The 15,057-nt window shown below is 32.6% G+C and overlaps 2 protein-coding genes across 2 annotated transcripts in view; both read left to right on the forward strand.

The window, feature by feature from the left end:
* Nucleotides 1–953, forward strand: part of Nop56 (Nop56 ribonucleoprotein) — a 48,323-nt gene extending 47,370 nt beyond the window's left edge. Inside the window, exon 10 of the mRNA XM_076460956.1 lies at nt 406–953. Coding sequence (XP_076317071.1) covers nt 406–732 — 327 coding nt within the window. The 3' untranslated portion in view covers nt 733–953. The remainder of the gene's footprint in view (nt 1–405) is intronic.
* A 7,695-nt stretch (nt 954–8,648) lies between these two features.
* On the forward strand, nt 8,649–13,785 carry LOC143229112 (uncharacterized). The gene is made up of 4 exons (XM_076460958.1): nt 8,649–8,753; nt 8,925–8,983; nt 10,305–10,597; nt 13,406–13,785. Exons 2-4 carry the CDS (start codon nt 8,944–8,946, stop codon nt 13,730–13,732), a joined length of 660 nt encoding a protein of 219 aa, XP_076317073.1. The 5' UTR covers nt 8,649–8,753; nt 8,925–8,943; the 3' UTR covers nt 13,733–13,785.
* Nucleotides 13,786–15,057: the final 1,272 nt, after the last annotated feature.

Genomic DNA, 15,057 nt, shown 5'->3' on the forward strand with positions numbered 1-15,057 from the left:
GCAGAAAGTGAAAGTATAAATAATGGCCTTACTTAATGTCAGAATTGTAGAATGGCATATATAGGGAACATTTTTATATGCTATACAGAGAAAAACTGCATAATATTTGTAACTTAAAAAATGGTACATCTTGTATATCCATGGAATTAATTTTTTTTTGTTTCTGTCAGTAATATGTATCTTAACTATATTTTCTGTTGATGTCTTTGTGAAAATAGTTAAATAGTTAGTAGAAACATGATTATCAGTAAATAAAAATGGTTTTGACAGTCACTTGTCAACCTAAACAAGTAGGTATGACATTAAATTTCAGTTTAGAAAATTATTAAGTTATTTAAAACACTAAACTTGTTTTTTGAATTTTTTATTGTAGTAACTTTTTATCAGAGTAATGGTGTTTTACAGGCTTCTGCTTATCAAGAAGCAGTTTTGAAAAAACCAAAAAAGAAAGAGAAGAAGAAAAGAAAACGTCAGCTAGAGCAGAGTGCAATAGAACAGTCATCTTTCATGGATACAACTCAAGAGGAAGACACCAATATTTCAAAGAAGGAAAAGAAAAAGAAGAAAAAAAGCCTACAAGAAGACCAATCTTCATTTTTGGAGAACACAGTGGAATATGGAGTATTGGACCAGTCCAGTTCACTAGCCAATGGTCAAATAGAGGTAGACACCTTAGAGCCTTCTCCAAAGAAGAAGAAGAAGAAGAAGAAGAAAAAGGAATTACAGGAGTGAATGAGGTTTTTAAGTTGAAACTGTGGGCTGAATAATGTTTTACAGGTTCATATTGTTTCATTAAATATTAATCTATGTATTGGAAATAGCCAAACAAAAACTGTTTATAATTGAAGTTATACTTGTTTGCAGAACTGGTTTTGAAGTGTAAAACTTAAAAATGCTACTAAAATGTTGGTCCCAAGCTTGCAGACATTAATAAAAATTGATTGTGAATTATGTACAGGTTATCATTTGTTTGGTGAAATGACAAAAGAAATTCTTGTTGATTTTATACAAAATCAATCTAAAACTGTCATTGCTAATGTAAAAACCAAGGATTTTAAAACAAACTAATATTATTGGAAAAATTATTTTGAAGTGTACATAATTTTATGACCTTAGTAAATTGGAACATTTTGATTTGAGACTAGAAATTTGGAGTTTATCTTAAGTATATATAATATGGCATCTCCAGAATATTTTTTATATTAATAACTCAATAGGGTTCATTTCAGAATTTTATCCTACACACATCATAACAGAATCAGTTCATTAAAATGGTGTATGTATTACAAAAAATTTGAAAATTAACACATTAACGTTCAAAAGTATTGGAAGCCAGTAGGCCTTTTGTAATATAATATGTCAACTTTGGTTCCTCCCCTCTTCACATTCATTTTAATTTGTCTATTTTGGATTTTAAATCAGAAGTGTAGACAAATAAAATTTCAGATTTATGTTTTATCTTTTTCAAGCTACAAGCGTATCTCATATACACAGCTCAGATTTCTAAATGTATTATTTTATGTTTCATTTTTTTTTATTGCTTAGACACTGATGATCATGTTTGACCTGAAATGCAAATCTTGTCATTCAGCTCATGGTATATGTTTAGTGATTTCATATGGCATAAAGCTATAACAAAGTTTGAATATTTCAGTAATGTGGGCAGCCACTGACAAAAAGGAAACTAGCCATCCAAGCAGACTGTTGTAAGTTTATATTAAGTATCATCAGTAGAATATGGAACTGCTTTCAAAGACATAGAATAGTAGCTACAATGCATGGACAGAACAACTATCATACACAACACAAGCAAACATATTTGCTGCTATTTGTAAATACTGACAAGCTGCATTTATACAGTAGTTGCTCTGAGACGGATGTTTGTAGTAGCAGTAGGATGCCTTGTCAGTGTAAAGTACAGATAGGTAGAAACATAAAAGGCTGGGCACCCAAGAAAGTGCATTATTTTTAAAATAATACAGTTCACCTGGAATGATTTTTGGAGCAGTATTTTTCTACAGATGACTTGTGCTTCACTTACATCCTGATTAAATAATATGGAGTGCATATGATTGTGGTGAAAGCTTGATTGGATAGGAGTTGGCATTGGTTGTTGTATTTTAATGCCACATTATATCCTCTCGATTCTTTCTCCTGCCATTTGTTAGTATGTATGACCCTGTTTTTATTCTGGTGGTTGATAATGCTATACTGATCAAGACATTTCTTGAAGAGAGAATTGAGTTAATGGAGTGGTTTATCATACTTAATCCCATCGAGCATGCAGTGGATGCTCTTGGAAAATGTGATGTCTAGTTAAATTACTCCAGATACTAAAAATGTCATGGAAAGCATGATTTCGAGTAGTTAGTGAAGAACACCACAGGGTCTTATCAGTACGCAGTTCAAGCATGTGACTAACATTGATGTCAGGCTAATCATTTTGTTGGTGGAGACCATACGCTAGATTAAAGTAAAATATCATAAACTGTAAAATTGTGAAGCCATATCCATAAAATGATCATTATGCACATTAAATCAAATTGTTTTAAGAATCTACGTATTTTCTGTTAAATAATCAATTTCGCAAATTAATCGTTTAGTGTGTACATTATTTACTGGTAGTCTTGTATGTTAACCAGATAATGGGGAAAATTACTTCACAGACTTAAGTGCATTTTCCAGAGTTATTGATTATTATGCATAGTTCAATGAAGAGTATGAAAATTATGAGCTTGTGTACATTCACTGCAATATAGATACTTAAATACATCTAGAAATTAGTATCCTGCCAGATGCTGGTGCTGTGTTTATCTATTCTCCATAAGTTTTTTTTTATTCTATGCTAGAATAAGTCTCCATATATTATATCAGTATTCCTTCTATAACAAGGAATGGATGCTCTTGTAGCATTCAGGTGAAATGAATCCACCAGAAAGTTAAATGGCTCTACAATACAGCTAGTTCTAGGAATGTTATGCAAAGAATAAATTGAACATGGATAGCAAAGAGAAAACAAATAGACGTGAAAAACAAATCCAGTGTTTACAATAATTGTTTTGTACACAAATTGGCGGTTTTATTATTTGTGCTCAAACGTGATTCTGAGGCTAGAAAAGCTCTCCAAAATGTCTGCAAGAGACAAAGATGGCAATAATCATGCAGCAGTTTAAAATCAAATAAAGAGGTCCCATTATGCTATCTCTCAGTTCGTACCAAATTTTACCAATATGTGTCACCTGTAGAGATGGGCTTTATACCTTCATAGGAAACTGACACGGTCACGTTACGAAACTGGTACAAACTTTCAGAGGATAGTTGTTGCCATATGTAATACTTCCTGAAGCAAAGTCTCGTCTGGGATATATTACATACAGTTGTAGCTGAGATACCGTTTACACCAAGTTTCCTGAATCATAATTATTATGGTGTTTAATGGGTGACGTGCGATACTTTTTCAACGTAATCTTTTGTATAATACAATCAGTAAATATACTTTATTACTTCGTTATGACTATCGGTTTTCTTATTGTCGGGTTGACGATGTCTGTATTAATGCCTTTGATGGTATATTCCTGGCATTTGAGATACTATTTGAGTCTCGGTAGTTTTCGTATGACTGCCCATTACAGATGAAACCATCAGTTATTTCAACTGTGATACTGCTAAATAACATAGTCACCTACAAACTACTTCACATTGTGTTCCAGGAATAGCCAGGTATTTGCTCACCAGAGTATGAACTTGGCACAAAATCACGCTTCACACTTTGGGTTTGTTATTAGATTGATAGTCAATCTTACTATTCAATTAAAGTAGCTCAAGAGTTGGGAGTAGGTGTTGTAGCTTTGCGTGAATATCTGAAAAAACAACAACAACAACAAATTTCACAATTTGTTTTCTCTCATGATATTTCTAAATATCATACATTTCTGGGTATGTTTGAAACCACGAGGTCACTAGTTTTCTTGTGAAACGTAGTTTGTTGTCCTACACATAATCTTAACGACAATCTACTATCACAACCTTTAGCTTAATTTCAGTCTTACCTAGTACTACTTCATTCTTAAAATCATGGGGTTTGAAGGGTATTAAAAGGTAAAGTAGCAACTGTCATTATGAATAGATTTTTCTACTACATCTTATGTAGTTCATTGAATAATCCGACTAAACAAATATTACAAACAGTGATGTGGTGACTAATGAAACATGACAAAATACAATAAGTACTTTAATCTATCTTGATAGTAACTCATTCATTGCATCCTTATAGAAGGGTAATTTATAAAAGTAGGAGACAATAGGGTGTGTGTTTTCTTATAGCAAAGCCACATCGGGCTATCTGCTGAGTCCACCGAGAGGAATCGAACCTCTGATTTTAGCATTGTAAATCCGGAGACATACCGCTATACTAGCGGGGGGCGAGAGAATAGGTAGTCAGGTTCCCACTCTGAACGTATCTGCTGATTAGTTATCTCGGGGGTGGAGGTGTCATCAAAGATGACAAATTCATAGTTTTAAGTTTTGTCAACAGGGATGTGTTGCTAGACCACCATAACAGGCAGCCATGATATCGAAAATGTAGTTCGATACCAGAGAGACTGTTATGATTTCATAGTACTGAATTTATAGTTCGATACCAGATAGACGATAATAATTTATTATTACATAATGGTGTAATGATGTAGAGCATGACTCATAAAAAGCATGTATCAACAAGAATTTAATAACTAAATCGTCTTAAAATGAACACTTAATCCTAATTCTTTAGTTAATTAAGTCATTATAGAACTATTAACACTAATTCATTTGATACATTTGTAATAAAAGCATGCCTGTCATTGATTATATTTCCTTACCATTTAAATAGCCCTAAAAGGAAAATATCTTGATTAAAACTGACCCAATCAAGCGATTAAACATTTTCTGTGCTAAATTGTTACATTTCCCGTCCTGAAAGGACTATATTAATCACTCTGACGCATATTTGTTTGGTTTATTTTGAATTTCGCTCAAAGCTATTCGAGGGCTATCTGTGCTAGTCGTCCCTAATTTAGCAGTGTAAGACTATAGGAAGGCAGCTAGTCATCAGCACCCACCGCTAACTCTTGGGCTACTCTTTTACCAACGAATAGTGGAATTGCGCTCAATTATAACGCTTTCACGGCTGAAAGGACGAGCAAGTTTGGTGAGCTAGGTATTCGAACCCGTGACCTGTGTTTTGATTCTGCGGTTTTTAACAAATATAATATGACAGTACTTGTACGTATAATCAATATCTAGATTTAATCATGTTAAAACTATTATTTTGCACATCTTAACATATGTGATAATATATTTTCCTACAACTAAATACGATAAATGAACAACATACTGATTACTATCTTTAAAATACTAGAACTTCCAGATTGTCTACGAGACATAATGTGTCTCTGGTGGCAAAACTTGAAACTACTTCGTCATTTAAATGACGACACGCAAGTAGAGCCCTTTGGCGGCAAAAATTGGAATTATGACCTTGTTTTCTTTTATGGCCTCGTCCTCCTCTACCCTTCGTTGTGGCAGCATCTTTTGGGCGCTGCAGTACTGGGCGTACTACTACACTATATAACTCAAACACAAATAATATGCATGTCTAACCCACAAAGTGAAATTACAATATCAAGTTACACATACACACACAAATTAATGTTAGAACAGGAGGTAATCCGGTGGGGCATGATTATGTCTAAGAGATTCCAAAAGCTGGGGTTTACTTCCCTGCGGCTGATACAACAGTGCTTTATTGCAGGCTGTTCACAACATATATTATTTTATGCCCATTTCTTAATGCACAACAACAATATGCAGCAGAAAAGAAACAAGTTGCAACACTCGATAAATTAAAATAAGTTCAGTCACAAACACAAAAACGACGTTTCGAGTAACGCAACTCTTCATTAGGTTTGCAATGAGAAGGAAACGAGTTTTAAGAAAAAGAAATAGAATATAATGGAAAATACGAATTCAAATATCGAATTGATTGAGTGTCCTTGATTCGCTACTTTCATGTAGCTGTGCGCGAATTTCGAAATAAACGAAACCACTTACATCTTTTGAGACCTTATGATATAAGAAAAATAACAGCTGATGATATATGAAAAACAAAATAAGACAATCATTAGCCTCAAAAATTGTGACCGTCAGATAAGTCAACAAAATAAAAGTGAATATGATGTCAACAAGTACACCTGTTTCTAAGTTTATGGTTTGAATAGTTAATTTGTATTAATAACTTTCATCTTTAAGCTGAGACTGTCTTACATTTTAGTCTGATTAGAAACTACGTAAAAACAAATCGCGATACTTTAATAAATGCATAAAAACTTAGAAATACCCCTTTGAGCTTGAGGCCTCGGCCAGGTGGCTCTACTGCTCTTAGTTGTAATTAATCCTATAAAGTTTAGTTTAATAAGCCATTGCTCTAATTTCCTCTAATTTTTACTCAACTAATTAATTTATTGTCTCATACATTTGTTTCTAGAATGTTAGTTTAATAACATGTTTTAAGTTGTGGTCGTTTTGAGGTTAAGTACAAAGCTACACAATGAGCTATCTGTGTTCTGTCCACCACGATGATGAAAGTCTGGGTAATAGCGTTGTAAGTCCACAGACATACCGCTGTGCTTTCATTCTGCGCATTCTTTGCTCTTACATTCTTTTATTTTACAGCAAACCTTTAAAACTAATGTTGTCTCATACGTTGTTTTCATATTCGTCGATTTTACTTGTTTGTTTTGAAGCACAAAGCTACATAATGTGCTACCTATTCTAATGTCCACTACAGGTATCGAAATCTGATTTCTAGGGTTGTAAGTCTTCGGACTTTCCATTGAACCGCTAGTACGAATTTTTAGCTCATAGCCCCCTCATCTCTAATTGATTTGAGATCTAATTACAGTTTTGGACTCAAAAGGTTAAATTGATATATTTGAATACGCCCAAGGTTTCATACCTTAATTTGTCATAATCTTGCCTAAGAGGATTTCAATTTGAGGGTATGATGGTAAAGATCCTGAAGAGTAATAAAATCGAATCGGGTATACCCTCGCTCCACACTTGTAGTGCGCCAGCACTAAAGGTAAACGTAATGGAAAGGAAAAACAGGTCTCACAGACTAGTTTACTTTAATCCTGCATAAATGAATTTAAAGTTTCACAGCGACTGTAAATTCTCTCTTGTTTCGTTTTAAATTTTGTACTTTTCTCCCACACGCATTTCCTTTATTACCAAAACACATTAGATTTATCTCTGCAACCATATCTCACACTATACGACTCTTTACGATATAGGGTTTGAGTGCTCAGTTTCTTAAGTCTTATTAACAATTTTTAAAGTAAAACAATAATGGGCAGCTATATACCTTTTGTAACATGGGTATTACGCGTAGCGTAACACACGATGTAAAAATCAAAATTGATTCAGTAAAACACGTAAAAAGGCAGATCATGAGTGCAACATAAAAAGTAATTTGCAGTATAAAATCTCGATACTGAAAGTCAGTAAAATATGTAACGCAAAAGTGTAAAGTGTACACTATATTTCAATAAGTCCATTAATTTTTTGGAACTTGACTTTGAATCCGATAATATAATAAATATAAATGTGTGTGTGGACCACAGATACATCAAAACTACCTGGAAATATTATACAGAGAAATTGAATACTGACTGCAAAGAAAATAAGTATAAAAACACAAAAGGACAAAAACCTTTACTTACAAAAAGTTGTGATCAAATATCTTTTACTTACTGGCCGGCCTGTAACTGTGTTAACTGCCTTTCTTTTATAGGTAATTTGGGATTTAATACCTGGAGTGGTCGCACATTAAGAAATTTATTTTCTACTCGTTCGTAGTATATTACAACAAAACTCACAGGTTGCTAGGGTTGAGAACAGGATCTTGTAAACCGTGTCTTAAGAGGATAAAAAATTATTTCATATCCGTATAGAACAAGAATAATTCTGATTTACTACCGGAATTCTTATAATTAGTGAAAAGTGTAGGATACCATAATGCAATGCAGTATACGTCAACAATCATTCCGAAACATTCAGGGGAAGAAAATCTCCAACTCATTACAAATCGTAGAAACACATGAGTCACCCCTTGAGATGAACATATAGGATCAAAGAAATATGATTTTCTTTTTAACCGTTGGCATATAGTGTTTTTTTTATATATAAGAATAATTATTTGAAAAAAATATATATATCTAATACAAAGAACAATCACATTTCATGCTGTTTTTCATCTAGGCAAATAATTCAATTAAAATTTGTGAAAATGAGGTTAAATAGAATAAAACAGAAAAGGTTTTGAAGGTTAGGGATATTGTTTGTACCGTGTATTTCAAAGGCGAACAAAGAATTACATCATGTTTGGATATTCTGATTAACGTCGCATGCCGCACATAATTCTGAAATAGTTCAATCAGATTAAGTAATACTTTGTGATGCATTATCTATAGCTTTTATATCAGCTTTTCAATGGGAAGCAGACTTTTTAACCCCTCGTGGACACCTGGTTCCACCATAATATTTTCCTCAGAAAAAGTCGTAACTGTCATAAAGTAAACAGTTCAGCTGTTACATTTCAGTGGTGTAAGAAACTCATCATGTGACTGTTTATCACGTATATAAGTAGCTAAAAAGGATTTTAAGTTTATCTGTATTAGGTGGGAAAATAAATTCAAGGTACTAACATTTTCAAGGTAATATCTGTTTTTCTTCTTCTCGTAAGTAATATATTTAAAAATATAATTTAATATTCTCTTTCATATAATATCATACAATGTATTTTGCCTCTATGCAATGTCAAATTAATAATACCTCTTTCTCAAAATATATTTTTAATATGATCATGAATATATTTACCATTGTAGGGAGGAAAACAAACCATAGATGGCTCTGTTAGAATATTTTGTTGGGCTGCTACTCTTTGGTAAGAACACGTTTGTATCTTTGAAACATATGTACTTTCGTTATTTAAACATCTTGAAAAGAATCGTTGTGATATTTATGATTTTTTTTTGAATCAATGCCAACTGGCAATTGTGTAACAATAAATTACTGTAAATTAGTTCGCTTTTAATTTTAAATATAATACAGTTTTTAAGTTTGTGAATTTCGGGCACAGCTACACAAGGGTTATCTTCGCTAGCCGTCCATGATTTAACATCAGGTGTAAGACTAGAGGGTTGCTCTTTTATCATTAACTAGTTGGATTGACGGCCACATTATAACACCCCCAGGGCAGAAAGAGGAAGCATATTTGGCGTCACATAGATTCGAGCACGCAACCTCGGATTACAAGTCGAGTGCCTTAACCACCTGGCTATGCCAGGCCTTTGAAAACTGTACAATGAATTGATTTCTATCTGTTAACCATTACACCTTTATATCTTCTTTACGACCGGTAAGGAAATATTGTTAGTTAAGTTTTGAGGAGACAATATATATTGAATTCATCTGTATAACCCGTCTTCAATATTAGATATAACACACATTCTGTCTAAAACAGAGTTGTAGAGAAACAAATTAAAACACGCTGTTGGTGTACATTCCCAGTCATGAGCTGTTGACAGAACATATGACTATATAAGAAAAGTTTATAATAAATGAATAATTTTCAAAACGAAATATGGCGTGTTTTTTTTAAATTGTAGTGTATTAAAAATACAGTTAATAATATTGAAAACTAAGATTTCTATAAACACCAGTTGTCATATTGATTTATTTTTCACCTCGTTGCCAGAAACCAAGAAAAAATTTGAAGCAAAGAAAATGTTTGTTAATTTTTGTTTCTTAGTTTTTCGGTAAAGTAAACCAAATCAGTTATCTCTTTTCATGTTAAGGTTCAACTATATAGTTGAATAAGTAAGTTAATCCATTTGGATCCTAAAAGGTACATAAGTAGGTGCAAATTGAGGTTTGAGTTACCACAAATGGACGAGATTGGTGACACATCATTCTGGAAGGCTTGCCAATTTATGATAGCTCAGTCACTAGTCTTTAGCTGGCGCCCATTTTCAGCTGCGTATATCAAAGCAAATTTGGAAGTGTCTTGTTGGGGGCACGACGACTAAGCATGAGCATACGTCCACCAGTAACGTACTCCAAGCACGAACACTAGACAATACCGTAACCTATACGATGGAGTGGCTGTGCATTATGAAATTAATTAAGAAAGTATATCCATTGCATCTATCTCCTTCATAATTTCTTGCATAAATTCTCATAATTATTATTTTTCTTTGCTTTAGGGACAACACTGGGAGCTTCAGTTCTAGATTCCAACAATTACCTGGACACAGTGTTGAGAAGAAACTTACAAAACGAAATTCAAAATCTTCGCATGGATCCCATCTCCCTTGCAAATTTCACTACCGAGGTTAAAGATAAAGTCACTGTTGTAACGGTAAAAATAATTTCTGACTATTACGATGGCAAAATGATCGGATTGTCTCAAGTACAACGATGGGGTAACTGCTCGCTACCCAGGTACTCTTACGGAAATATCACACTCAACTGTACCTTGGCTTTTTATAATCTAAAGGTAATCTGATTTGTTAGTAATATTTTAACGTTTTTATTTTGATTATTTGCAGAACTTTGCTTTTTTTTACATAATATATTAATTAATAATATTCCTCTTAAATTCAACAAAGATTTCGAGATATAAGTAGCGTTATAACTTTAATTTACCTTTTATCTCGCAAAACAACAACATATATTGGCACTGAAATTATTCCATCTTTCATTATTTCCGTAACTTACAGTTAAACGTATTTTTCAGTTAAAGTTTTTCTTCGTCTTTTGTCAGCGCTGTATGTTATAAAGAAAATTTATTTCATTGGAATTTGTTATGTCATCTTCCATTAGGCACATATGTCATACAAAAGGATTTTTGCAATGAATTTTTTTATTTAATATTCTCTAAAAGTATTACACTTTCATTTTGTCATATTTCACCAACTTTGTATTTTTATACTGAAATTTATTATTCTATCTTTACACAGAAACGTGTTTATTTTCACTCCAAAATGTTTTATGTTGTCTTGTATTAGGCTTTTATTTCATTCAGAAAAGTATTTTTGCACTGAAATATTTTGTCATCTTCCATCACGTATACATTTCATATGGTATTTTTATATTGAATGTTGTATGGAATCTTCCATCAGTCTCTTATTTCATACAGAAACGTTTTATACTGAACAGTATTTCATCTGTCATCGATCTTGTATTTTTACACTAAATTTATTTTATGTTAACTCTTACTAGTTTCTTATTTCAATTAGAAATATATTTTTTGTGATGAAGATTTTCTATGCAATTTTGTGTCAGCCACTTATTTTAAAACGTTATAGTTTGTGAATCTTCTTCATTAAAAACATTTAACTTGCACAACACTAAATAATATGGACATACGTTTTACTCGTGTGGTAGTCTGAATTGTTAAAAGAAGTATCTATCCAGAAATTGCTAGTCAGTTTAACTTTTACTTCAGATAGTAGAGCACTTTCTCGTAGTGTGAAATATTCCAAGATCATATTTTACTCTAGACAGACGAATTATCACGCTCACAGCTACAACTGTTTATTTCTGAGGTGTTGTGGTAAAGTTACGGACAATTTCATACTTAGATCTTTAGAGAAGCTGTGACTTACATGTTCGTCTACTTTTATGCTTGTAACTTCTGAATACGTAAAAACAAAGGATATTTAAACTTGTTTGTGCAAAGTTTTACGGTGATTTTTATTCATTTAAAAAAATATTACTTCTCTTACGACCTTCTGTTTTTGAGAAGTACTGTTAAATTTTGATGAGTTGATAAAGCACTGTTTTCAATGTGATCAAATTCGTAAGTTTATTTTATTACGAATGTTTTTCAAATGATTTCCACCCAAAATAACCAGATTTTCTTATTCAGAATACGAATCGGGCATTTGTTAAAATAAAATCTTCATACGCTGTACTGTTAAGGGTTGTTCTTTTGTTTATTCTGATGCCTTAGATCTGTTTCTGTGTATATCTTTCAAGTATTGAAACGTTAGTAACTACAATATGTATTATATTTTGTATAAAATACGACAATTCGTTAGAGTTGGGAGGATTGGGCATATAGAACGACCACCACTGAAAGATGCCTACTATTTTATGAATTAGTTTAAGAAATACTTGACTTTCAAAGGATTTGTTCTCAATTTCTCAAATGACTTACAGAGTAATGGCTCTTGTGTCTGTTTGTTACATGAATTAAAAAGGGTCTACTGCTCTGAGTTTGTTAAATGACCCACACTGTAATGGATCTGTTATCCATTAGTTGCACGACCTACACAGTAACGAATTTGACATCTGTTACAGAGCCTTTACGGTAACGGATGTAGCATCTGTTTGTCAGAGGGACTTCACAGTAACGGATCTGGTATCATTTCGTCACAGGGGGTACACGTAAATAGAGCTGGTATCTGTTCATAATGACGAAAAACCCACTTGAAGTAAACAGTATTTTAAAGACTCCTAACATGACTTAAGAAGGTTGAAACGTTGTTCTGTACTTTATTTTAATCAAATTTTTAATACCCATACCAATAGTCTTGAGAACACTGGTATCAATTTGTCACAGGGCCTACACGGCAACGGATTCAGCATCTGTTTGTCTATCGGCAACGGATCTAGCATTTGTTTATCTATTGGGCCTACGTTTAAGACGGAGCGTCAGATGAGAACTATCTTTGTTAATAGATGAAACTTAACATGAAGTACTTTTATACGCAGGCATCTTATGTGTGTGTGGCGATGCATTTATAAGTACTCATATCAACATGAATATTATTTTTCATATGACAGCATTAGATACAGTATATACGTATATGCTATAAACATTTGCACTAAAATTATAGAGGTTTATACTAATGATAGCTTATTTCAAATTAAATATACAAGTATGTTGTTTTGTTTGATAACTCATATCGTTTCTTTAGAAAACAAAAGAACACGGGATGAAGTTTACAAACCTACTCTCCCCCACTAGCACAGCGGTGTGTCTGTGGACTTAAAAGACCAGAATTTGGGTTTCGATACCCGTGGTGAGCAGCGCACAGATAGTCCATTGTGTAGCTTCGGGCTTAATTACAAACAATAACAACAAAACCTCATATATAACTTCTTCCGTATGCGAAACCAAAATAGCAGTTTAAGTTTCAGAAATTACACAAATTTAGAACTCGGTGAGACCAAACGTAATAATTAAATGCTTATGTTATATTGTTTAAAGTCATATATTAGGAAGTATATTTTGGAATAAAAATTAGGTCGTATGACTTGAAACATGGCTAACATGGTTTATATTTTTTGTCACCAGGTGGAATATTACTCCAGCATGAAATATGGAGTCTTGCCCAGCGTTCAAGTGAAGGGAAAAGCTAACATTACTGCTGTTAGAGTGTTTGTAGAATTTCACGCAAATTTGACATCAAACTACCCTGTTGTGAAAGTTTTCAGAATTGTTAGTGGTCCAATCGAAATGGAAACGATTTTCAGTGGGCTGGGTCCTCTTAATAGTTTTCTTTCCAAGCTTAGCCAAAGTTTTACTGACGAGGTGAGAAACATCGTTACAAGTGTCATATATAGCGACTTCGTCTATGTTCTCGGAAGAAGTGCTGTTAAAACTCCACTTCCAAAGCCGTAAATATTTTTTTTAATAAAGCAGCGGCTCATAATAAAAAATGGAATTTGATTGAAGATTGAAATATCTATGGAGTGCATTTGATTGTTGTGTTATAAGACATAATTTTTTATACCTTAAAACCAGTTTTAAAAGATCTAAAGCTAAGTCGGGAAAGATCTAAGTGGTAAAATATTAATATTTTATTTGAACTTTCCCACCAGTGGCACAGCAGTATGTCTGCGGGGTTACAACGCTAGAAATTGGGTTTCGATACCCCGTGGCAGGCAAAGCAGTGATGGCGTATTCTGTAGCTCTGTGTTTAAGTTAAAACAATTTAAGAAGCAAGCATTTTATTTTAAAGATGAAATATAACAAATTTATAATACAAAGACAATCAAAAAGTTTCTAATGAGAAATCATGTTATAATCCTCACATACACATACGAATTGACTAAATACGCTGTTATTTATACTGAATTTTAAAGTAGAGACATCACTCTCTGAACAGGCAGATGTGAATGTTAGAAACTAGTAACACCAGAAGTGACAAAGGAATTAAAAAGTTATCCACTTACACCTAGTTTAGTTTTTCATATTGACATTATTAACATATCAAAACAAAAGTACCTATTGATTTGGCAAGAAATACCTGAAAACGGTCAATGTAAAATAAATAAAAATGTAGGATATAAAAGAGTTAAACTGACAATACATTTATGTGGTAGATGATTTGTATGAATAATTTGAATCTCTTGTTGTTGATAGATTTATAAAATGCATGAAAACATTTATTCAGTTAAATTAAAGCAATAACCTGACTTATCAAAACAAAATAACTTCTGATTTTATAAAATAACTAATAATTATTAAACATATAAATACATGCTAAATGTATGATATTAACTTGACATTTCGTGTATTTTGGATTACATAGTTCAGGCATGTTATATCAAAAACTATTATATTACTAACATCCTTTTGAGAAATATATTTAATAAAGTTAGTATGGTTCTTCATTACTTTTTCATCATAGCAAAGCTCAACTAAACAATAAAAAATACCAGTATAATGAAAGAGCAGTTCAGTCCGAAATAGTTTGATCTTATCAGATTACGACTAACAGTTAAAGTGCTCATGTATGTGTTCTATTGTTCGATAGCGTTAATATGAGTTTAATGGAGCAGAGGCCACAACAGACAAGGCTTGTTTTCGTCTCTCAATTATGTGCTATGAAATTTAAAGGAATGGGAACTTCGTCCCATTTTGGTTTGGAACAAGATATGTGCACTTTCGTATCACAACCTCCATCTTTCCTGATAATATAGAAATCAAGAAATAAATAACTG

Source organism: Tachypleus tridentatus, chromosome 10 (assembly GCF_004210375.1).
Source record: "Tachypleus tridentatus isolate NWPU-2018 chromosome 10, ASM421037v1, whole genome shotgun sequence".
Lineage (NCBI taxonomy): Eukaryota > Metazoa > Arthropoda > Merostomata > Xiphosura > Limulidae > Tachypleus > Tachypleus tridentatus.